Raw genomic sequence first — 25,854 nt, 5'->3', positions numbered from 1 at the left:
GGGACTTTGCTTAGGCTGCTCATGGAGAGGAGGCTTGTTGCCCTGCTGTCCTTTTGAGCAGTGGTCTCACCTAAATCTCCTTCAATTTATCTGAGACGAAAGAAAATGACTGAATGTCAGGGTAAAATTTAAACTCAGTCTTTCAGACTGTAGGCTAAGAAGGGATAGTATAAGTTAGTGACCTGAAGGGTTTATTCTAAATAGAAGTTCTAGCTCACTCAAAGTTAAGTAAGTGATTTTTTATTAAAAAAAAAATACTGCCCTTTTTAGAAGAGTCATTAACAGCAATAGCTGTTTCAAGTGTGTTTTTACAAGAGAACCTTCTTTGCCTATTGTATCTGTGAATCCTTTGCCTCTTGGTACAGTATTTTAGTGCTTCAGGCAATACTTACTGCATTTGTCTGCTAAACTACATGGGCTCATTTGACTTGACAAATATATAATCACGTCGTCCTATGGATCACTATCAGTTGCACACCTATTAATTATCTAATGCAATATTGCACTATAGAAACATAATATTCATTATGTAATTAGGTAGCTGTATATACAAATTTGTATTAATAATTATAGTAATGCATGACTGTAACACACACATAAGGAGATAGGTTTTTAAGTGAATGTGCTCTCCAGATGGACTGAAGCAGCAGAAGGATCTCAGGTTATGCAGGTTCTGACTTTTCTAGAAATAATATAAATAATAAAATAAAAAGAAATAAAAACTGCACAGGCATCCTCCTGCTGCTCTGTGGTGCAGGGCAGCGTAGAGAGGGCAAGAAAAATCTGGCAACACCTAAGAGCAATAAAACCACAAGCTGTCAATGTGGCTGACTTAAAAATACAGTACTTGATAAGGAATTAGGCCTTTTTCATCTGCTGAAATGACTTGCAGGGACAGAGTCCTCAGATCTTAGACAGTAACTCCAGGAATTGGAGCTTCTCATTTTCTGTCACTGCTTTTGAAATTAGGTGTGCAGAGGACTGTAGCAGATACATAGTTATCAGCATGGAATTGAAGGGCTCAGCCCTGGCTTGGAAGACACAAGAGTTTGGAAAATGTACAGAAGAAATTGCTTGGAAATGTTCTTCCTAGAGCTTTTTTCTCTATATTTTTTTTGCCTTTATATCATGCACAGAAGTGTTGCCAGGGGTGTGAGACACAGAGCCTGGCTTTGTGCAGCGTCTGTGCAGTTCAAAACAAACCCAGCGAACTGAGAAAAGGGGAGGGAGAAAATGGAGAAAATATGCACACCTCCAACCAAAAGTGAAGGAGAGTGTAGGGGAGAGAGGGCTTGGGAATGAGTTTCTCAGCACAAATGAGCTGAGGTGTGTGGAGGGGTACCCATCACCCTGCTCCTCATGCTTCTTCCTCTCCTCTGCCCCTGGCAGGCTCCTCCTGAGGAGGCTTTGCTGCCTCTCATGCTTTATGCTGAGAGTGAGGTATCCATCTACATCTGAGCTGTCCCCTCTGATTTTCCAGTGGAACGTGGCTGGAGCCCCTTTGTTTTTCAGTCTGGGCTGTGGACATGCTGTGCTGGCTGCCAGCTGGATGAACAGCACCTGGCCCACGTCCCCACAGCCGCTCCGTCTCCTCTTTCCCTTCATTCCCCCCCTTCTTCCCTCCCCTCCCTTCTCCCCCTCAGTGATGGAAAAGCAGTTCAGATTTTCCAGGTTTACTGAAAGGGGAACAGGAGCAGCTGCAGCATCCAATAAGTGCTTTTCCAATTCTCCACTGCATGGAAATTCCTCTGTGGGGTAATGGGGTTTCCGACTGGCTTCAACTCCCCCTGCCCTAAATGGGGTCAGCCCCACCACTATCAAAGTAATTCTATTTTCTGCAGAAGTGGAGTCACTCCCATCAGTTGGGATGTGACCAGAGTGTTCCATAGCTGCTGTCAGGCACAGATTAAGGATGGGGAAGGCAAAGAGGTGACCTTAAGCTACCAAACCTGTCATCCTTTCAGTGATTTTTAAGCTTGATGTCACCAAGGGTAAAGTTAGTGAGATATAATTTAGGAGTGAACTAATATTTTATTGTCCTGGCTCTTCTCCAGACAGCTGAACACATTTTGGATCTGTTCAGTTAGAGGAGGTGCAAAATAGCACCTTTCTTTAAACAAACAAACAAACTAATAATTAGAAAATATTTTGAGCTAGGAAATGTGAGTGTTCAGTTTTTGACAAAATTGTCATTTATGCTTTTGGCTGAAGGATGAGCAAATAAAATATATACAGGCACTTCATAGGCAAATACTTGTCTGTTAAAGGTTTTGGAAAGGGGGCTTTTGCAGGGGCTGCAGTCTAGTTCTGTACTTCTGATTAACACAGTGCAAACAGCTAGAAGCATTTGTAAAAAAAAAAAAAGAGATGCAGCATGATTATATTTAATGTCAGGAGTTACGAAAGCTGAAGGTTTTTTAAAAAATCACTTAATTCTTGAATCTTGAAAAAGTAGAGCTTGTAATGGAATCCACACTAGTGCTTTTTCAGTAAGTAGTGTAGAAGAGATTAAATAATTGTCTAAATACACACTAAAAGCACCTTGGCATTTAGAGGAAATTGATTCTTTGAGAAAGAAAGCAAATATTGACAAGTTATATTTTTATATTTATTGAATATGAATCTAATTTTGCATTTGTTGAAATCAATAGGAAATATCCCACATGCACTGTTATGAGATACCTCATCTATAGTGTATTTTTCAGCACCTCAAGCTACAAGTGTTTACAGCTGTTTCATGCAGAATTTCAGTTTGCACCATGTACTTCAATGATGCACTTATAAAGGAGTTTTAAACTCTGGAATAAATCATTTGAGAATTCACAGGCACTTTTGAGAGGTGAACAAATGTATAAAGCTTTATTTGTAAAGCTGCGTGTTTTAAATCCTGGAATTCAGTGAGAGAGTGCGAGTCTGATGTGTGGATGCTGCAGAAAACCTCAGGTTGTGACTCTTTGTGCTCTGCTCCTGCAGAATGTGAGAACTTCTTGGAGGATGGGCTGAGCAGCGTCTGTGCCTCGTCACAGGGTGGTCTTAAAAGAGAGTCTGGGAGTGAGTCTGACCTCTTCCCCTTGCCTGGTGATGGGATGGAAGACCTTGTCTTTGGGAAGGTAAGAAAGCCTGGTTGGGATATGGTTAAAAAAGCCCCCGATAAACCCATACAGCACACACAGATCATCTTGGTTTCTCTGGTGAGTTGGAAACCTGGAAGTGATTATCCTGGAACCAAGTAGATGGGAAGGATCCGGTCTCCTCCTTGGATGCAGCGACATGAGGGATGTATTTACTTGCAGCAGAATTCCAAAAGCTGTGCAGCCCCCAGTGGTTAAAAAAATGGAAGTAATTTTGTCTCCAAAAGTAAATCAGGCACCAGAGGAAGAGTTGAAAAGGTGGATTTTCTTGCAAGGGCATTAGGGATTACACAGACGATATGAAATCCATCTTTAACTCATGTAACAAAGAGCTTTTCTCCAGTAAACTGTGACCTCTGTGCTGATACCTTCAGATTTATATGCTGTAATTCTCAGAGGAACCAGTGTTTTTCTGTAAATTCAGTGTCATAGGAAGGAAACACTCATTCTAAATACTTCAGGCCAATTCCAGGGAATAGTTTTGTTGCCTAGGCAACATACCTTTAATGCCTGTTTACGTGCAAGCAGAATGAAAGTGTTTTCAAGTTTGCTTAAAATCAACAACTGAAGTCATTGGTAACCTTAGTCATCCCTGTACCCTTTGTGCTGCTGAGGAGGAGTGGGAGAGACCTGAGAGGCAGAGCTGGCCTCCTGAGCAGAGGATGTGCCTCCCTTTGGCATCAGTCGTTTGCATCTACGTCAGAGCAGCCTGAATTTGTTCAGGGGGTCATTATGTTTTTGCTCTTGAAGAATTGTCTTGCTGGTAACTTGTACTCTTTTTGGCATATGCACATAGTGAAAAAACATCCAGAAGGAATAAAGTGATGTAGAATCAAAAGGGATGTGACCCTTCTTTAGAGCAGCCATCACTGTGGTCTCCATGAAATCCCACTCTTTGGTTCAGCTGCAGCTCACAGGTTTGGGCAGACACAGCTCCTGCTCTGAAAAACATAACTCTCAGAGTAGCTTTCACACTCATTTTCTGAGAAATGTATTGATTGAAACAGAGTTCTGTTTGCTGAAATCAAATCAGATGGTGGTGAATATTTTCCGGCAGGATGGGAAACACCACAGCCCAGGCTAAGTGATCTCATGTGCTATAAATGAACAGTAAAGTCATCCTTCATGCACGTGGTAGGGCACAGAGCTCACCAGCCTCGCCCTTTCCCATCCTACTGTCAAGAGGATCTGGGGCCCTGGACTGTCAGGGGACAAGGCTGTTTGGCAAAGCAGGCTGCCTTCCTTTCCCTTGTGCAGAGTGACATGGACTGTGACAGGCAGCTGCCATTTGAGCCTGATTTAATGCTTCTGTGGGAAAGTGTGGGAGAAGAGTGCAGAGGGAACACAGCAAATTTTATGTTATAAAGAATTTTAGCTTTTCCTCTTTCTTACGTGGAAAGTTTCCTCCTTCAAATAGGAGAAAGAAAGATTAACATGTAACCGGAGTAGGTAGTGCAGTGTAGCAGGGATGCCATAGGGGAGGGAGGAGGTGGTGGGGAAAGCAGGTCTTCAATTGCCAGTGAGAGAGGGCAGAGGCAGGAATTCTTTTCTTTGGAGAAAGGAAATTCCTTAATTTAGCAGCCTTTGCATTGTTGTCATTATGCAGTGGGTTTCAGACTTTGTCTTCAAATGGTTTCAAAAGGTTCCTGAGCTGAGTTGAGGAAGTTATTCAAACCTAATCTCAACCTTAGTTGCTTTGTCTTTGTTTTCCTGACCAATTTGATTCCTTCTCTCCTTTCTCAGGATTTTTCTGAGTATTTTTTCTACAGTTAAAGTTATTTCTAAAGGACCAGAAAAACTAATTTAGTATTGCGAGCTTGTTCCTTAATTAAATCTTTTTTGGTTTTACAGTACTGAGTACAGGTGGTAGAAATGCAAATTATAGATATTTTTAATGACCACCAAAATAAATGGTGGCTGTAATCTTTTGTCCAAAAATTAGTGTAAGATACTTGTTTTGGCTGTAGTTGATTATTTATAAATCTATGAAATATTACAGTTTCTGTATCAAATTGGGAAGAGACAGAATATGTTTATGTACAAAAAGAGGATCTCAAACCTTTCAGTGTCATGGTGATTATTGTTATTACTAGTTCTGTTCTTGTTTCCCCTTTCTGTGGAGCAGGAGTTGAACTTTGGTCTACTAGAGTAATTTATTTTCTTTTTTTTATTGTAGAAATAACTCCTTCTTTACTCACTGCTTAATGCATTAAAATCAATGTAGGGAGAGCAAGTTGCTGTCTGTGCAAGGTATTTGGGCTGCTTCCACTAGGAATGCATAGACTGAAAGCCCTGGTTCTGTCCCAAAACCATGAAGAATTGGGGTCTGTGGGGTCACAGAATTTGCAGGTGCCTTACCCTGTCCCTGGTGTTTGCTGTGTGCTCCTCTCCCATCTCCTTCCCTTCTCCTGTGCTTGTTTCATTTCTTTTTCTCTCTAGGACATAGGCTGAGCTGTGGAACATGAGCTGTCAGGTTCAGGGAGCTTTAACACTAAAACCTGCCCTTTTTTTCAGAATATACAGGATGTCACTGAGATTCAGAAGTTGCTTCCAAGTCTATGGCTTCAGCAAAATGTTGAATTTTTTTTTTTTTTTTTTTTTTTTTTTTTTTTTTTGCGTCAGCACTTCATTCCCATGTCCTCATCATCCTGCTTTTCCCTCTCTGTCCCAGACAGCCATCTGGGCAGGCTTTGCAGCATCCTCCATGTGGAACGATGAATGCTGCATAAGGTCGTTTCTCACAATCATCTGGCAACATCCTGGGGTGGAGCCCATGTGCTTTGCTCATCTTAACTTTCAACCAGCCACCCAAGTCCAGCATTACTGGGAAGATTTTTAATGTGCCTCTTGGGAATGATTCAGATGAAGGGAGACAGGAACCCACAGATCGTTGTCAAAGGATGGGGTTGCAACTCAGAGTCTTGAATATTATTTAACTTCTGCCTTTGTTTTGGTTTGCTCAAAGAAAATACACAAATACGTAAATGTTTTGCATTTATTTTTCAGAGTTGTTGTATCTCTTAAAAAAAACCAAAAAAACCTCCAACAGCTGTGCAAAAAAAAGAACCCAAAGGAATAAAAATTTTAAGGGAAAGGCTTTCACATCCACTCCAAATCATAAAAGTTATGATAAATAATTAGTAGAAGGCCACTGTTGAGGTTAATTTTAGGGAACCTAGAACCATAGGCAAATCCAAATTTAAAAATTACTCTGCTCGATTATATATCAAGCCAACTAAAAGGTATTGACTCCTTTAGTGGAATGGTATTCCAAATAAAATTCAGGATTCCAAGGTTTAATTTTTTTTCATCTTCTTCTTTTAAAATACTCTTAACATCTTTAATGACTTTGAAGGTCAAGGGACAGAGAAAGTTTGTGTATCAGCACTTTGCAGGTTGTCATCATGGAAATGATTGAAAGAACATTTGAATTCTCCTTATCAAGACCTCCTACATTGGAGGGATTTAGGTGAAGAAGTTATCACCATCCCAGTGATTTCTGTTATTCATGCAGAAGTGCATGTGTCCTTTCTCAGAATACTCACTTCTACACCTTATTTTTTCTTAGAAGCTTCTCAGCAAATACTGAGGGCAAAGAAAATGCCTATTAGCAAACGTCTGTAAAGGTTCTTTTTTGGCCACAATTAAGTCCTAAATTCATTGCGGTGCAATCCAGCATGCCTAACTTGAAGAAAATTAGTATTTCTGTAATGTTTCCTTTTTCCTGTAAGAAAAGAACACATTCTGTTCTGCAAACATGGTATTTTCCTACTCAAATGGGATTAAAGAGCAATGCATATTTACTGGCCAGATAGCCAATTTTCTGCAGTGGTGACTACAATATAGATGTTTTAGATGTGTCAGCCATGCTTGGCATTTTTCAGACAGAGTCGTCTTTCATATTAACTGTTTTCCTTTGTTTAAAAAAAAATCATTTAAATGACGGCAGAATATTTTTAGAAGAATAAGCATGGGCCACGAGTTCAAGGGAATTGTTCATTGTGTTCTGTTGTCAGTCGAATGCTCAAGGTAAAAGTTAAAATGGATCAAATGTACTTCCCTTTTTTCAACCATCTCCTTGAACTGCATTTTGTGATAAAAACCCTAAATCTTCCTTGTTAGGGAAGTGGGTTTTGTTTTGCATTTCAAACTGCAGCAGTATTCTCATCTGGGAAATAAAAATTCCTCTTTTTACTCTAATCCCTTTCTATTTAATTTGGTGTTCTGCACTATTGTTTCTAGATTTGTATCCAGATTGCAAGTTCCTAAACTCTCCCATGCTTCACACAGCTGATGGGGTGAAGTCAGTCCTCTCCTGTCCTGTTCTGCTGCCCCAGTCCCAGAATCACAGAATGGTTTGCGTTGGAAGGGACCTTAAAGCTCATCTTGTTCCAACCCCCTTCCACTAGAGCAGGTTGCTCAGAGCCCCATCCAGTCTGATCTAATGTCTGAAAGTATTTTTCTGTCTTAGAAAAGTGGCAGATTGTTTCCTCCACTGTGGGAGTGTTATCCACGTAATGACTACTTGATTTGTCTCTATTTAAGCAATTCAGTAAGCTCTCATCATGACTCACACAAATATCAGATTATCTTGAATACTGCTGAACATCATAAAAAACGTCACAGGGCTTCCATTTCAGCTCTCTTTTGTTTAAACCTCAATTTCCTATTCAAATGTATCAAATCCAATAGTTCACTAGTTTACAGAACACAGTTTGCTGAAATTAACTATTAATATTTGACATACTTGAATGTTTTTGGAGGGATGTATTTATACTGTGGTTTTTAATGCTCTGTGTTTAAAATGTTCTTGTATTTTGGTGTTGTGTTGTGGATGCTGTCTTTTCTCTTTTTTTCCCCTCTATTTCCCTTTGATGGATGTGAGAGGGGAAGCAGTGTGACAGCATTTAGTTAAACCATCTCAGGAACATTATTGTGTACCTGTTAAACTGACCTAAGAAGAAAAAATAGCTAAGCTTTAAACAGGGCTTCTCTCTGAATAGTGAAATATTCAATTAGAAGATATTTTGAATATCTCAGTTTCTTTTTGTTCAGTCAGATAAAAAGCTTATAGCTTATAGTGTGTGCCCTCAAATAAAGCACAGAAAAACAAAAGTCTCTGGACTGTTTAACACCACTCCTGCTCATCCTTCCCTCCATGTGGTCTGATGCCCATCTTTCCCTTCCAAGAACAGGATTTTGCATCCAGTTGTCTTCTGCCAAATTGCTGACAGCCTGCAGCCCCTGGAGCACTCAGCTCCTGCCAGGCCCCCTGAGCCCACTGTGTGAGGACAATTAACCACCAGGGCTTTGCTGACTTCTCTGTGGTGTATGGCCTGACAGAGCACTCTGCCTGTTATTATTTTAAATGGTACAGGGCTCTGCAGCAGGATAAATTGAAACTTCCCATGTCAGTCCCTCAGGGCAAACACCATTTCAGACTGGAGGTGATGTCAGAGAGGTGCTTGTGTTTTTTATTCTGGCCACAGGGAATGAGGGCTCTTCTGGGGCTGTATGGTCAGCATGTGGCCTTTGGCCAGAGAGTTTGGCTTCTACATACTGCCTTTGGAGCAAACTAAACCCAAAAATTACCGTATGACTCAAAATCTCTAATACAGGGTGTCTGTTCCTGTTGAACAATATTTTTCAATGACAGTTGGATTAGAAAAATGCTGCAAACCCTGGTATTAACTTTCTGCTTAATGGAAAGTAGTTGGGGATGGGGAATTAAGCTTTTTTTTTTTTTTTTCCCATCTGTTTTGTGCTGCTGAGTAATTCTCCTTTTTGTATTGCATGGTGCAGTGGAAGAGTGTGTTGCCCTTGAGCTCTACAAGCCCATCCCAGTTCCACAGGAGAAGCTGGGGTTTGTCATCAGGAGTTGTGATAACCCCCTTCCCCATTACTTGCTCTCAGTAAACCTTTGGCAGTTTTATGGCACCTTGATTGATAACAGGTTTAGCCAAAAATGGTGAGAGGAACAGGATTTGCTGTGCAGGATGAAATCCAGAATTGGGGAGAGGAAGGCAGGCAGAGGATCTGAGCTGGGTAATGGCAGCCAGGGACTTGTGAGGGGGAAGAGATCACCCTGCAGAGCATTTCAGCCTCTTTTGTAACCAGAGCAAAAAGTCTCAGTTCTATGATGGTTAATTTGCCTTATGCCATCAACTAGGAAATCTCTCAGCTTGTGTGAAATACAGAATATTTGCATTTATTTTAAATGTTAAGTGTATTCACTTCATTGGAAGTGTTCAGGGCCAGGCTGGATGGGTCTTTGAACAACCTGATGTAGTGAACAGTGTCCCTGTCCACAGCAGGGGTGTTGGACTAGCTGATCTTTAGAGGTCCCTTCCAACCCAAACCAGTCTATGATTCTACTTTAACTGACTTTTAACTTTCCTCACCTCCAGCAGCCTGAAGAGGAGCAGTCTGCGTGCGATGTCACCAGTTCCAGCTCCTCTGCAGACGACACCATGTCCCTGGAGAGGAACTCCTCCCTGGGCAGCGACACGTCCCTCCCCTTCCCACCCGTGGGGAGCTTCGCCCAGCCCAAGGACAGGCACAGCCTGGATGGCAGCTGCACCAACATGGTGTCCTCAGAGGGAGGGGAGAAGGAAGAAGAGCTGGACAGCATCACGGACGTGCCCGCGCCTTCCTCCGTCCTGCGCGGCTCCATGCGGCCGCTGTCCCCCTTCCGCCGGCACAGCTGGGGGCCGGGCAAGAATGCCACCAATGAGGCAGAAATCAATCAGAGGAGGTGAGTGAAGAGCTGCTTTGATTTACTCTGCACCCACTCATGCGTATTTATCTCAGCTTTAAAGCTGGCGTGATAAAACTGAAGAGTTTATCATGTCGCTTTTGATTATTTCTTTTTTCATTTTGAAGAGGTTAAGACAATCTCCTAATGTATGTTTGTTTGTTTTTTCTTAAATTAACTTTCAGGATTAAAGTACTTAATACCTACAGTATGCTTGAGCTGTCCAGAGTAAATGGAATTACCTCGGGACAGGTCTTCCATTAGAACTGTCACCACCCCTTTCTGTACAAAGGAATTATTGGAGTGTTAAATCTCAATGACCACAGAATCAACATGACCATTATTTGCTCTGATTGTATTAAGGGATAACACAGGCACCGGGGTTTAAAAAAATTCTTTGGAAGCCCTTCATGATGGTGAGATGGGTCCTCTCTGTTTCACAGAATTGGTTCCCTCTCAGTCTCTCATGCACAGTAAGTTCCACCTAATTCATCACTGAAGTCCCTGTTCAGGAAGATTCAAAAGAAGTTTTCCCATCTGCTCTTTCAGAAGGTACAAGGGGCAGAGGTGTACAAGCCATGTCAGTGTGTGCAGGCTGGTGCCAAGTGACTGTGGGGAAAAAAGTTGCTCAGTCTCCTATTTCAGTGGGGAAGGAGATGAAACAAAGGAAGATGCACACCAAGAAGTAGTAATTGGTGTGAGGTTCCCTGCCATGCCCTGCACTGTTCAGCATTTGGGCTGCGCGGTGCTTGGGGCCAAACCCTGTGCATTCTGAGCCCAGTGGTGGTTTGGCCAGTGTTTTTTAGGCTCCCAGAGCAGGAATGGCCAGTTGCTTATCAGGTCAGGGTGCCGTATCCTCCCTACAGCTCACAGAGGCTGCAGGCCCAGGTGTGCAGGGCAGTGCCACTCTCAGGCTGCCTGCTGTGTCCTCATGGCAAATGTCCTGCTGTTAACAGAAACAGAGCCATTGCATGTGGGGCTGGATGGCATTAAATTAAAACTGGCCACTCACAACGTGTTCGTGAAAATTCTGACCCCTGTGGATAATCCAGGGAGAGGCAGCAGCCTCCCATCAGGAATGCATGCATCCTTTACACACAGCAGCTGCGGGTATCACTGAAGGAATATCACCTTCAGGTCTTAAAGTCAATGTTGAAAACCGTTCAGGATTTTCTAAGTAACATGCAGTGAAAGATTTGTATTGTTGCTATTATTGTTATTGTTGTTTAACACTGTCACCTTTTTTGGGCTTCATTCCTGGTCCTCAGGTAATATTTAAATAAGTTAATAAATCCCCATCAATTTTTAAAAGTGACAAAAGTGTCAGCATACCTGCAGGTTTATGACAGAATGAGTCCATAGGCTCATAAACTCATTTGGGGAGATTTATTTTTAAGTGTAGGGCCTGATGCATAAGGATTTCTGAGGGAAATAAACTGCATAGCTGGCAATCACTGCTAACATTGAACAGATGGGGTTAAATTCTCCTGCATCACACTTTGGAGGCTGTTTCTGATACAGGGAAAATACATTCATTGTAAGTGTAAGAAAATCTGAGTTAAAGGAACAGTAATTCTTCTCATATGTTCTCACATACAGCTGCAGCTACATAAGGATAGCTGTCATGTAGGGTAGTTAGAAAAGCTGGGTGGGTCTGTGGTGCTGATTAGATTCATGTTTGGTTTTATGCTTCTTTTAGAAAGGAATTTGGATTATTTGCTGTGTTGTTTTGTTCTTTTCTTTGTTCTTTTCATATGTGGCTGTTGTGATGTTGAGACTCTCGTTGCTTAGTGAGAAACAACAAATACTGAGGAAGTGAAGTGCTAACAAGTGACTTTCTCTCAAATCAGTTAAATTCGGAGTGTTTGCTTAGCCATTTATTTCACATGCAATAGATGCTTTTCCAGTAGAAGGGGAAGAGTCCTTATTGCAACTTGACTTTTGCAAACCTCCAATGTGGAGTAACACTGAGCACAAGCCTTGGCTGAGGTTTGTCCTGCTGATGGGCAGGATCTGTGCTGCTCCCACCATCCTTGTGCTCCCTCCCCTCCTCTGAGCACCCATGGCACTTCTCTGCTCTGCAGGTGAGCATCTTGCACTCACTAAATGAGGAGAAGAATAATCAAATAAAGTGTAATTGCCGCCAAAACCAGCCCAAGGATCAGAACTGGGCTGTGCAGCCAGGAGGAGGAAGAAGGTGACAGAATGCACCATCAGCTGAGCTCTGAGAGGTGCTTCCTGTCTCACAAACCACTTGCAGCCGCTGTCCACATCAAAAATAGTCCAGACCTTGATGACAAAGATAGCTAAGTCAAGCTTAGATAGAGGACCCAAAGATCCTACAGAAAAAAAAAAAAAATCAGCCTTATGTAAAATTTGGTCTTTTCCACTGTTACATGTTTTCTCTTTGTAAGAGGGATGAGTGTAAAGGTTTGTTCACAGAAAAGATCAGGAAAAAAATAATAGTCTTAAATGAAAATGTGAAAAGATGCTCAGTTCCCCTTCACTTCCCATTTTTCCTGAAATGCACTTCACAGATAATCCTTGTGTCTGCATTTTGCTATTAAAAATACAAAAAAACCCAACAAGGCTGCACAAAAGGATGTTCATCCTTCAGTTAATTCCTGACATTCATAGCAGATTTGAAATGCCTGTCTTTCAACAATGCTGCAGTGTGTGTTAAACATCCAGGCTGGGGAAAGAAACACCCTCATGTTTCACTGATGGATTAAGCACTGCAAGAACTGGAGCTGGTGTTAATCACCATTGCTAACAGTTTCTGTCAAAGTGTTTGGCCTTATCTAAACTCTAAACTGACCTGGCTTCGGCAGCAGCAAAGTTACAACATGGTCAATACCTGTGCAGTCTTCTTCCTGTACAAAATAAAACCAACCAAATCCCAGATTTATTTGTAGAAGAGAGGAGAAACACAGAGACTCATTACCTCCTTTCATATTCCATTTTGTGTTTTCCCTGTATGTCCATTCCCTCTGTCTGTGTGTTGGGGATTTTAATCCTTTAGCTGCCATTTGTTAATTTTTTTTCATTCAAGCTGCTGACCATTCTCCATGATTCATTTTCAGTTCAATGCGAATTCTGGGGGATGGTATAAAGAAGCCTCCCATTCATAGGAGAAGGTACAAAGCCAACTAATGTGACTAACACATTGTGTTTGAATGTCTACTAACTATCCTCTTGTGTTAGTGAACCTGTAGTACCTCTGGAAGTGTTGGCATTGGAGCTGTGCATCCCACCTGGCTGCTTTCCCTCTCCAGTCTGACCCAGGGCAGGTTTTGTGCCTCACAGAGCCCATGCTTGAGCTGTTTTCTCCAGGACATTGTCTTAATAATGAAGAGAAATCTCAGATATGATTTTGTTGGCCTTTGCCATGTGTAAGATTTGGAGTTGGTTAAGACAGTGGTTTACCTGGGAGCATGTGTGTGATTTGGATTTAAAGCACGTCAGAGACTCCTGGCAAGATTGCAGGAGGGGCAGCTAGGGGAAGGGAAGGTCAAACACAATCTCAGAGTTGCAGAACACTCTGCAGGTCTGCAGCTGGTTGAATTAAATGGCTTTAATTTTGCTCTTTTGATGGTCTTTATAACCATCTTCCTAAAAAATAGAAAATATGGTATGTTTTTCTCTTTACTTTCACGTGTTTTTCCTCTCTATAATGATCTTGCAGTTTCTCATCCATCCCACAGATACACAGTTCCACTCATGTTACTTTTGCATTGACTATTACTATATAAAAGAGGATACTTAATTTTTGACACAGCAGATGTGGGCTGTCCATATGTAGACATTTTAGGCTAAAGAAAAAAGAGAAGTTGAACTTCTGCCCTTCAGTGTTTCAAGCTTGTCTCACCTCCCATAGCCTGCTACCCCCTCTCCTGTGCCAGGTTAACTCAGGATTTCACTTCACCTGAAATACGGATGGGGTGTTTTGTGTGTAAACAAACTACCACATTCCCACATGTGAAAAGAATGTTACCATGATGTTATGACCAAAAAAATCACTGTGCCTCACTATGCATCAGCATCAATGAACCCCAGCAGCACTGTACAGTTCAAAAGAATATTCTTAAAAACCAACTTTTTAAAAAAATGCATAAAGAAGAACATGCAGTTTTATTTCTAAGAAACCACTTCATTTGTACCACTGCAGGAAGCAGTGCAATGCTTGTCTTCTCAGCTCATGCAAATAAACTTATTTTTATCAGTATTCTCTTAAAGCTCCTCTGTAGGAGCTGTGTTAGTATTTAGAGTCAAAATATCCTGAAACACTGAGCTTACATGTAGAATAAAGAAAACATCTAGAATACCTGGTCATATCTAAAATGTGTGATAATCCCTTCATAAACGCTTTCTCGCTTTTTCTGGTCTCTAAACCATTTTGGAATCATCCTCTCTAACCCCACTTGTGGAGCAGGAGCCTGAAACTGATTCCAGCTGTTTATGCTCTCCCACAAGGCTGATGTAGATAAAAGCTCCTCCTCCTCCCCAAACTGTCTTCTGTAAAGGAGTTTTGCATGGTCTGCATTGATCTTTTTAGGATTTTATGGTGTTGCCAACAGACTGTGGGTGGCTCCCCTGCAGACTGTGATTCTGCAAGAGTGCTTTCCACAGCCTTTGCCAACAAATCCCCTTCCTTCCTTCTTTCTGTGAGATCTCAACACTTCCAGGCCTCCTCCTATATATGTAGGGCTCCTTTTCTTTCCTCCCTCTACTTTTCTTCTTCCCTCTCCTGCAGTTTTAGCATTTGGGATCATCTCCATAACATGGCAGTGGTCAGGAATAGTGGCATCTTTTAGAGTCTAGTGTAAATATTACATGATTTTTTTAATGAGGAGAATCTTCTTTCCTTCAACTGAAAAGGGACCACCCAAAAATGAGTGGCTTTGAAAAGCAAGGTGACATAAGGATATCTCAAAGGGTCCCCCAAGCTCAGTGCTCTTGTGGCCACAAGCAGATAGCCTGGGGAATCGTGTGACACCTTCATTGCGATGCTTTCTCTGCTGCCCCTGAGCAGGTCTGAGTGACCTGCTGGGAGGCTGACCCCAGGCCTGAGAGTGCAGGTTGTGTGTGATGGAGATGGATTTCCTGTGGCCTGGACTTGGTTCCTCTATGATTTCACACAAATATTTAGTCCCTGCCATCACCCACCAATACTTCAACATCTGCCATTGTGGTTGAAGTGGGTGAGGATGATGAAGTACTTGGAAATATTGGCATGTTATGGGAAGGAATGTTTTCCTGAAGAATGTTTATAGTACTGTGCTGAGAGCTCCTGGTGAAGCACACCTTTTGAGTGCAAAGCTTTGGGTGTGTCCTCACCCAGTTAACGTCCTTTATAAAACAGGCAGCAATTATCTGAACTCTGCCACTAAACACCCATCCAGAATGTTTCCAATTGTCAAACCCTTCCAGAATGTTTCCAGTGTTGCAGTGTGTGTGGAAACAACATGAGATGGCATGACATGATGCATTCAGTGGGTTTAAATCTTCATCTGTGCCCTCAGAGGCTTCTGGCACTCACAGTTCCTTGTCCAAGAAGGCTTAAATTTGTTCTGCCCTTTTCATAGGCTCCCTTCATGGAGCAAAGCATGTTCTGGCCATGTCCCCTCCTTGCATGGCTCTCAGACCAGGACCTGGAGCAGGACTTGTGCTTATGCAAAATTCCCTTTAGACAATGTATGCTTTCTGAACAGCTTTTTCAGGATTTAGGAATCATATAAATGTCATAGCTGACAAGAAGATGGATTTCTCTGTTTCTGCAAAACCTGCAATTGGGCCATGAGCTAACAGAGAAAAAATAACAAAAGCAGTCTAAAATAACAACAAAAATATTTGCATTCTATATTTGCATTTCTTAGGTCTTTCGTGATGCAACTTTGGGACTCTTTTGGGGAATGGGAGCTGAAGGGTTTTTTAGTTCGTGGCACTCTTGATTTAATCCCAAGTCAATAGTAAGATTAGCCTGTTTTTTTCTTCCAGCCTCTTTCACTGATTAGCTGTGCAGCATTTGAGAATGTGTCTTTCTCCTTATTTTTCCAAGTGTAGCCTGAGGTTATTGGTATTTCTATGGAGGGGACTTAAACTATGAAATATCTGTAAGGGATTCTTTTTCTGATTTGAGAATGAGAGTTCCCAGGAAAATACTAACAATTACTAACATAATGGCTGTGTGTGATTACTTACAAATTGGCTTTGGTATGTTTTAGCCTTGTTTTTCCCAAAAACCTCTCTCCCCACAAGGAGTACTTTTTCCAGTACATTGTATACCCACTGGTGGAGTTGGTTTGGGGGAAGCATGAGCTGTCCTACTCCTGTTCAGTGGTAACCTCGGGCATTTGAGGTATTGTGGTGTGTTTGTTCACCAGACGTGTGCTACTGCATTATTTCTGAGTTTGTTGTTGTTTTTTTTCAAGATATGTGAGAGTGAGAGTATTTTAACGTCCCCCATGTTCCATAACAATCTGATATTCACTGCCCTTTTCCTTTCTTTGCCTCTTTTGCCGTTCCTAGTTTGAGCTGGTGTCCCTCAGGCGTACAGTACATTGCCATGGGTCCTGACTTTACTTGTAGAAGGTACGGTATGAATAAATGTGCAGCAGCACAGGAGCTCTGCAAACACCCTGTCGTCAGCTTCTCGTGTATCGCCTCCTCCGCCGCTGCTCTGGCTGAAGCGTGCACGTGTTTGTTTGCTTGGTCTGCTTTTTCAGCAATTACTCTTGGGAGTGGATCCTCAGAGCTGGGCTGCAGGTGGAGGTGGTGGCTGCTTTCCACTGGCCTCTGGCAGTAAAGAAGCTGCACTGTTGGGTTGAGCTGCTCTGTTCTGTGATGACTTCAAGCCGTGCTTTTTTCCACAGCAGTGATCAGGATGATAATTGTGACAGCAAATCAAACTGAGATTAAATATGATTCAGCACTTCTCTGTATCAGATCAGTCTCATAAAGGATTTAAGTTCACACAGACTTGCTCTCTGTAAATTGAAAGACCTAGTCTTTTCTTCAAGGAGACTAATCGTATAAAACCTTCCCTGAAAAAAAACCAATCTGATCACCACAGATGAAAATTCCCAGGCTCTTAAAGTTGGCATCTTCTGTAGAAAGTCCCAGCACTGATATTGGTGTTTGCAGGTCACTTCTTTACCCAATATTGTTTGGAAGCCAGTCCCCCAGATTTTATGGCTTTATGGCTTTAGTGTAGCAGTTTTTGCTGGGTTTGGGTAGAGCTATTAAAACTCTTTTTCTGAAGAGTAGCTATTAAGAAGGAAACCCGCGCTTCCTCGTACAGGTCAATTATGCTTGGTGTATATATGCCAATCAGCAAATTACAGACCAGTGTCACTGATAACTATTTTATGGGCTGATATTTGCAGGTTTTAGCTAGTTTTGTCACAAGTACATTATTTTTTTTCTCTACTGTGCAGCATTGTTGTTGCTACCTTGGAATGTAAAAAACAGATTTCTTCTGTCCTAAATAATCAGTAGAAATGGGACTGATTTCCACCTACAGGTGATTTAGAATAAACTTTTAAATGCCTGCTGTTGATACACATTGATGAGTCACAATCTTCCTAAAGCAGATTAAATTATAAATGCTTCAACCACTCCTTTTTTCCTCATTAATTACCATGAAAAAAGGTTTTTAAATTACTAAATCTTCTTATTCATGGTTTATTGCAGTTTTTGCTTTCAAGGTGCATATTTACGAGCCTTTTAATGCTTCTAAGGGACTGCAGAACATTAATCACTGCTATGCAAGTCTACCTGAATTTAAAGCTCCTTTGGTTGTTTAAATCATCTGTACAGCCTGTGGTATGTTTTCTTTTTCATGTGTTTCATGTCAGCTTGTTCACCACAGACATCATGATTAGCCTTGGGTTGGGATATAAATCCAGAGTAGGGCTGGCACTTAGTGAATATCAAATCAAAGATTGGCCATGGATCTGTGCTGGTGTCCTGGGAGGGGAATCTGCAAAGCTTCACCCAGTGAACCCACACTGGAATTTCAGTGGGTTTGTTGGTGCTTTGGCACGAGGAGCAAGAGGGTCAGAAGCAGAATATTAGGGCAAGATTTATCGGATTAAATAGTCCCATGTGAAACAGGATGTGTTTTGTATAGGTGTGAGGAGAATGTCACTTGTCTATCAGCACCCATCTCTACAGAGTTTGGCCAGATGCTTTATTTCTAACAGTTCTGCAAGAAAAAGTTTCGTTTTTATTTTATTTAGCTTTGAGTTATTGCCCAGCTCTGCTGGGCAAGACCTAGCTCCCTCAGTAGATGATAAAATAAAATTGATTGGGTGATGGAAACAACATTTATTGAATTTAAAAACAAAACCACACCATGGGTAAAAGGAAACCAGTTTTGGCAGAATCGATGACATTGTCAGTGCCAAAACTGTGCAGTGTCAGGATTTAAAATAGATTCAGAGGATGTGGCTGCAGAGATGAGTGTTACAGCTGCTGATGTGGCTGCTGGGAGGGGTATTGGTCCAGGACAGGCAGCACCTGGTAGTTTGATTTGGGTGGCTTTATTCCAAGGGAGAGCCTAATAAAAAGCTATCAAAGAGAATATATGGAAATGCCAAAATCTTTAGAAGGGGTGTTTCTGGATTTTCCTGTGCACCACTCAAAAAGAGTAAAAAAACAGTAGGAAAGACAATTACCAGGAGTTTCAATGGTTGTTCAAGCAACAGACAAACCTTCATTGATGTTGCTATTTGCTCTGAAGAAAAAAGAACATGCTGAGGAGTAGCACCTGCCTTTGCCTGCGCACTTCAGTGCCTGCTCTGTGTTTTATGTTTGCAGGTGCTCTGTGCTGAAAGACACTGGTCCCTGAGAGTTTGGCAGCAGTGCACAGTTTGACCTCTGTGCTTTCTCTTTAGTTACAGCCTGGAAGGCCTTGCTGGAGACTCTGGTGAGAACAAGAAGCCCTCTACAAACCTGGAGGCTTCTTCTCTGAGCTCCAAAGACCTCAGGAGGAGTCCACTTGCCAGCAATCAGTCCCTGGTCCTGCTCACTGAGGAGCTCGAGCAAGGAGAAATCAGAGACTACAACCACCAGGTAAAGCTGTCCAACTACTGTTGGATGTCTGGGAAATGCTACATCAACATTTTGGAAGTCATTTTCCCAAGTGACAGTCTGACAGAGGCTTCCACTGTATATGTACATATACATAATGTTAAAAATCTTCCATCTTTGACATGGAGAAATCTCCAGCTGTTTTAAATTTCCTACTTCATTGTTTGTGGCAACACAGCACTTGTGTCTTCTCTCGCTTAGAGGAATGGCATTTTTGGGGAACAAACTGCTAAGCATCAGATTTTTTTTGTCATCTTGGATCACAGCCTAATTCTGCTGAGGAGTTGGGAGTCGCAACAGCAATTTCCATGGCCATCAGAGAGTTTTGACAATATCTGGTTTTTAATGTTTTACAAGAAAATCAAGCACACATAGTCTCTCTGTTCCATGATTAGTTGTCTGACACTTAAAAGGCAAAACAAAATGTTGCATTTCACTTGTGCTCTGTTTCACTGTTTCAAAGTGAGAGTTGCAGTAAACATGAGCCCTGAACTGGGATCTGAGGCTGGAATGGTTCTGGCATTCCTGACATACTCACTGTGGTTCTGTTCTGTTCTGTTCTGCAGGTGCATCAGACATCACAGCCACAAGGATTTAACTTCTCCTCTTCTGCTGTTTCATCTCCACTGACCAAATCCATGTCTCTAATGTCAATTAGCAAACCAGTGCTGGACAGTGAGTAATCCAGTTTTCCCTTATCCATTCTGTCATCTGTATAATTGAGTATATCTTGCTTCCTTCCCAAGGCAAAGTGTGCTACTGCCCGCTCATGCTTCCTTTATTACATGAAGGACATGTTTCACTGCTGCATGGAATTGTGGGTGGAAAGGCAGAACTCATCCAGTTTAGTTTTGTTCTTCCCAGTGTATCCCTGCCATTTTCTTTCTGTTAGGTTTCCTTGGTGTGGGTTGTTTTTTTCTTTCTAAATTATACTACTGATATGAAAACTATGATTTATTGAGTTTGTTAAAAAACAACAACAACAACAACAAAAAACCAAAAAAACAAAAACAAAAAAAAATCTAATTTTGCATCCTTTCACCTTTCAGAGTTTCTTCCTTTGATGTAAGTTCCACTCGAGATCTTTCTTCCCTGCATCTAGATTTTTTTGAAGCTGATACATTGGAACTTGAGAATCCATGTCTTGAGCTCCTTGGAGGAGTTTGTTGTTATTCATTCTGAGTTAAATATTTTGGAGCAGTTGGGTATAATTTATTGAATCTCATTCTTGGAGAAAATAATAAAAGATGATTCTATAAAATTTTCCAGTTTAGCTTAATTGAAGCGATAACAAGCACTTAATTTTGCAACTTGGCTGAATTGATTCTTTCAGCTGAAAAAGTCATTCAGAAGGCTGCAGCTGGATGTGCTTTGGATGTATTACACATGTTTTCATTTTATTAATTGCCAGCCAGAAACCCTATTGACATTTTAGCTCTTGTCAATTAGTGATGGTGTCTGATCTTTGCTCTTTATTAATGTGATTCTCCCTTGCAAAGCACAACAAGGTTCTTTAAGAAAAGTGTTTTATTCATGGAGGAGGCTTGCTGGAGGAAGCTCACAGGGATTGTTCTTAGTTAGTAGATGGCTTTAAATTCTTCACCATGATAATTCCATGATTAATAAGGATGTGGCCTAATGGATGTGTCCCCCAGCAGCAGTTACCAAAACAGGGCAGCTCTTCCTGTGAAGAGACCAGATCCTTCCCTGTGTGGTGGCATTGCCTCTTTCCTCCTCGGGCTGAAGGTCTTAATTGTTGTTTTTTGAGTCAACCAGTTTCTTGGCATTGCACACAGACTGTGACCAAACACCAAAAAACTTGGCTGGCTCCCCAGAAATGAGCAATTGGTGGCTGAGGGAGCCTGGATGGCCAAGGTTGTTAAAATGTCCTGTGGCCAGTTAAAAATGCCATGGAGGCTTGATTATCCCATCTCCTTCTAGAGCCAGCCTGGCCACCCTGGTCCCTGGTGGAAGAAAGAGAAGATGTAGTAACCTCTCCAGAGGGGCTGTGGGCAAAGTAGCAGGGTTAGTCTTCTGCTTTGAGGCAAATGTCTGTGGGTTTGGTACACTGAATGTAAACATTACTAACATTCCTCTAAGCTTTATTTTCTCAGTCATTAATTTGTGACATTTTTATAGGAAGGTGTTTTTTTAAATCAGAGCATTTGAGGGGTTGATGTGAGCATCCAAAAGGAATAATCACTTGGAAAATTTAGCTCATGGATTTTTTTTCCTAATGCTAACACCTTCCTGATTACAGAAACTTCAGTAAATCATCTAGAAAAGTTGTGACTGCCCCATCCCTGGAAGTGTTCAAGGCCAGGTTGGATAAGGCTTGATACCTGCTCTGGTGGAAGGTGTCCCTGCTCATGGCAGAGGGCTGGAACTGGATGGATTTAAAGGTCCCTTCCAACCCAAACCACTCTTATTACTCTGCTTCATTCTTCTCCCTTGAAAGAGGAACACTTTTATTTGAATTGTGACCGTAGGACATGTGAAGCAGTTTGGTGCCTCTTACAAGGAGGTCTTGGTGTATAAACTCCCCTGTGTCACCTGGGTTTGATGTTCATGTTTTTCCAGCATTTCACTTAAGAGTTATGCAAGAATTATATGGAAGTGAATCCTAGGACAAATTCAGTTCTTTATTCTATTTGCATAATTTTGTGATAGGTGTTTAAAAAAAACAAAAGACACTGTGATCCCTGCAAATGTGTCTGAATGGGAAGAAAGCAATATGCTGTGGTCAAGGACTTTAAAAACTAAATCCAGATTAATAAACATATGGAGGGTTTTCTATTATTTTACTGTTTATTGTCATATGTGCTGAGGCAGGAGCAATTTCCAAGACCAATTTCCTAGCCCACACTCCGTCTGATGTGTCAGATGTTCCAAGAGCTGATGTGGCCATTCACAATGTTAATCCTTCAGCATTTTATAGAGGGAGGTCACAAGAGCTGTTGGCTGGAGTGCTCGGAAGAATGCTTTTAGGGTTGGAATAGCAAATTTCCAGTGTGGAGCACTGTTATAAAGCCAGGAATTGCTATAAATAAAACCACTGAAATGGAAGTTGAACTGTGCTGGCGAAGGTGGTTCAATTTACAGTAAAGTATTATTGTTCATCTTGACTTTTAGTCTAAATAGACAGTAGACTACAGAAGAAAAAGTCATGTTGCCTAATTGTATTCTTCAGGCCTGGAACACTAGAACAACTCCTTCAAAAGGCAGTCTAAACAAAACTAATGCATGGGTCTTCCTAAGAATTCTTCAATTTAAATGCCTTTACTGTGCAAATTTTAGTCAAATTGCTTGTAGACAATTGGCACTTGTGACTAATGGTTGGAGGAAGTGTTATGGGGCATTTGTTCTGCATTGCTTTTGTAGCATTGGCTATTCCTTGGACAGTGTTTTTATATTCTGGATTCAGTTTTAATGTATGATACCAGCCATGCAAAAAACCCTCATTGTACGTGGCTGACAGGACATGTTTTATTCAAAGAGAGAAATAATTGCTTTGTCTTTCTCTTGGAAGATTAGTACTGATAAAGTCTTTAGCCTGTTCTCCCTGTTCTGCAAGTGAATTGATGTATCCATGGAATGACTTAAAAGTACCTGAATACCTGTGCTGAAGATGTTTTAATGTAGGTGCTTAAGTGGGGGGGGGGTTCCTCAGCCCTGTCCCAGTCACCTTTCCTGAGGACACACAGATGTACCATGTGAGCAGTGGGTGTCCAGCAACCAGCTCACAGCTCAGAGGTTTCCACCTGTGGTTGTGTGAAGAGAAGGTTGGGGAAATGGGGCCTTTGGGAATCCAGTTTCAGTGAAGAATGGCTAGCTGCCTCCTAATTCTCTTTTCAGAGACCATATACTTACAAAGAATTGTTGGGAAGCTGCTGCTATGCAAAGGTTGCTCTTAAAAATAAATGATGGGATATTTGATATCCCATATTAGCAGACTAATTGCTGAGTTTGGCACTATGTTTGGTAGGCATCTTCCAGGCAAGGGCAAAAGAAGGTTTAGGCAGTTTCTTTAAAATAAGGACTTCTACATGTTAGAAGAAGCAAAAGAAATGCTTGGGGTTTTTTTTTGTTTAATTTTGGAAGAAGAGAAGGGAAGTTGGGAAGTTTAAGTGTTTCCATTTTAATGCTGGAAATTTTTAAGGGTATAACATTATCAACATTGTTGATTTTTTTTTTAGACATAGAAGTGGCAAGAACCCCCCCAGGTAGATAATGTCAACACTTCATATAAATTGTCCTTGCTAGTATTTGGTAGCTTTGCTGTGTCATTTAACTGCAGAAAGCACCTTCAAACAGATATCTTGAGTTGTTCTAGTTTGATTCCATGACAGTTCTTTCCCTGAAGCTGACGCCCTTTGTCCAGAGATCCATTTTATTGTTGGTGTTCTGTTTGGAAAGATACCTGCCTATAGTTCTTCACTAAGAGGTCCTATAAAAAAATGTCAGCAAAAATAGAGAAAGTCTGGAGCCTCGAGCTGTGCATGCAGTGAGACCTGTGCCCTCTGAAACCTGCACCCTCTGGAATTTGCACATTCTCAGTTCTTTGTTTCTTGTGCCTTTCTGGAGCCAGCTACTTTGCAGACTTTTCCTTTGCTTTGCTTTGCTTTAGTTTGCTTTGGCTGCTTTCCTCTCCTTTTTATTATTAAATGCATTTTCAAGCATGCTCTAATGTCTGCTGTTAACCCACTTCTCAGCCCAGGGCCGGACTCGACCATCGAGACGAATCTCCTTCTCCTTCAGCATCTCTCCACTCATTCCTAAGTCTAAAACTCTCTTTTCTATTGGCTCTTCTTCCAGTGATGAGGAGGAGGAGTTGGATAGTAAGTAATCATTTTCTGTGCAATGCAGCAGTAATGGGTGGAAACACAAGGAAATCTGGTTTTCTGCTTCAGAGACTGGAATTTCACCTTGCAAACATTGAACTACCCTTTCCATTGCATGATGTCTAACAGCGTTATCTTAGTCCTGGATCTGAATACTAAATAATAGTAGTATTGAAAGGATAATTATCCAAAGAATCTTCTACATCAGCACCATCACATCTTATCTGGTTAGTTTTACTCTTTATCCATGTGGCAGATATCATCATCTGCCACTCTGAGCAGCAAAATAGTCTTCACCTTTTTACTAAAATCAAAATATTTGCCTTGAGCTTGTTGCAGGGCATGGAGTTAGCAGAAGAGGTGCATCCTTGCTCTCCATAGGTGACAGTGAGTGCATTGCTCAGTGAAAGAGAAGTGGACAGAAGCCCTGTTTATTGAATTCTGAAAATCTTCACAGTTCCCTCATTATGCAAAAAGCACAAACAAGTAGTCAAAGACCTTAAATCCTCAAGGTGTTAATATCTAGGTCCTGATATTGTTATCAAAATAGTTCTCTGGGAAACAGGTGAGAGTCCTCTGACAGCTTTTTTTTTCTCCTGCAAACTCCATTGCTAAAAGCAGCCCATCTGAGATTGAATTAAAGTAATTTATACTCCTCTTGATTTTTAAAATTGTCTTACCAAAGATTATTCAAAATGCTTCCTATTTCTTAAGCATGTTTTATTAGACTGTTGAAATAAACCAGACACATTCCTTGTGTCCTTACTGGGATAAGGGAAATTGCTTTCCAGTCAAATAGATTTTGATTGCTTCCTGAATTTAAAACAATCTCCACACCATCCACATTTTATATATCTAAATTCTCCTCCTTTCCATTCCTGGTCTTCACTGTGGGTTTGTCCTTTCCTTCAGCAAAGTCCTGTGCTCAGGTGTGATATTACCCCTTCCATATTTAAGCTCCTTCCTTGTTTCTCTGTCTTCTTCTTCTGCTTTTAACAAAACTCACAGTTCATGGTCCCCACGAGGTGAACTGCAAAGACTCTGCATTCATGTGATGTCCCACAGTAAAAAATATCCTTAGGTAAACTTTTTGGTGGAGCTTGTTTGTTTGTTTGGTGAGTTTTGTTCTTTTAAGCATTTGAGTTATTTTATTATTAATTATTTTTAATTTTTTTTCTTTTAAGCATCCAATACTTGATATTCAGATAAATACAGCAAATTTTGGCTGCTAGCCTAAATTCATTGGACATAGACAGGAGTTCTGGCTTTTGAAACAAAAACTTAATTTTTTGGGGGGTTCTGAAGCCAGATTTCAGTTTTGTTCCTGGTCATGACAGGGAACAAAAACATTATGAAAATTAGCTTTCCTTCCCCTGTTCTACTTCAGAAACAAGCCAGAAGGTGAGAAGATGTGTCTTTTTCTTTGCTTATCTTCCTGGGGTTTACAGCTTGCAGCAGTGTTGATCATGTGATGTTATATTATAATCTAAAATATGAAATCATAAACAGACCTAAATTCTTCACTGGATCCATTTTGCCTGCCAGCACCAAGAATCCCCCATTTTTAAGATGAAACAACCATTGAAGTAAAAGATAAATGATACATAACTGTAGTTGTCATGCAGTGTATTTTCTCAAGGTAGTGAAAAGCAGTCACAAATATCAAATTATTGCAGCTCTTAGTTCAGTGTTCATTCACATTTCTGATGTTAACTGCAAAGAAACAAAAAGATTTGGGAAATATTTAAATGCAGTCAAACTGATGAATCTTCTAAAAAAAAAAAGAGTAAAGACTAAGGAGGTCTAACCCAGATTAAAAGCAAGCTAGAAGTGAAATGGGAACCAGAGTTGCTGGAGCTTTAACCGAGGATTTGGGAGTCTGTAAATTTCTTATGTGATCCTAGTAGGCACTTAGGTTTTATATTATAGTTTTATATTATAAAAATATAATATCACTATTGGAAGGTGAATAGTAGACTTCATTTCATACATATTACACTATTACTAACTTTGGTGTATTTGGGATAAATCATTA

General features: G+C 41.0%; 1 protein-coding gene across 8 annotated transcripts in view; it reads left to right on the top strand.

Moving 5' to 3' along the window:
- The window catches only part of AKAP13 (A-kinase anchoring protein 13), a 203,814-nt gene that overhangs the window by 144,045 nt on the left and 33,915 nt on the right, over positions 1–25,854 (top strand). For 5 of the 8 annotated variants that reach the window (XM_064389508.1, XM_064389511.1, XM_064389514.1 and 2 more), the window contains 7 exons: positions 2,974–3,110; positions 9,539–9,885; positions 12,969–13,022; positions 16,414–16,476; positions 18,783–18,960; positions 19,545–19,653; positions 23,691–23,816. In XM_064389508.1, coding sequence (XP_064245578.1) covers positions 2,974–3,110; positions 9,539–9,885; positions 12,969–13,022; positions 16,414–16,476; positions 18,783–18,960; positions 19,545–19,653; positions 23,691–23,816 — 1,014 coding nt within the window. The remainder of the gene's footprint in view (positions 1–2,973; positions 3,111–9,538; positions 9,886–12,968; positions 13,023–16,413; positions 16,477–18,782; positions 18,961–19,544; positions 19,654–23,690; positions 23,817–25,854) is intronic. The other 3 variants (XM_064389513.1, XM_064389510.1, XM_064389509.1) reach the window with 3 other exon arrangements.

Source organism: Passer domesticus, chromosome 14, assembly GCF_036417665.1.
Source record: "Passer domesticus isolate bPasDom1 chromosome 14, bPasDom1.hap1, whole genome shotgun sequence".
NCBI lineage: Eukaryota > Metazoa > Chordata > Aves > Passeriformes > Passeridae > Passer > Passer domesticus.
Note: the sequence above shows the minus strand (reverse complement) of the source record. Positions and strands in the feature narration are given on the sequence as shown.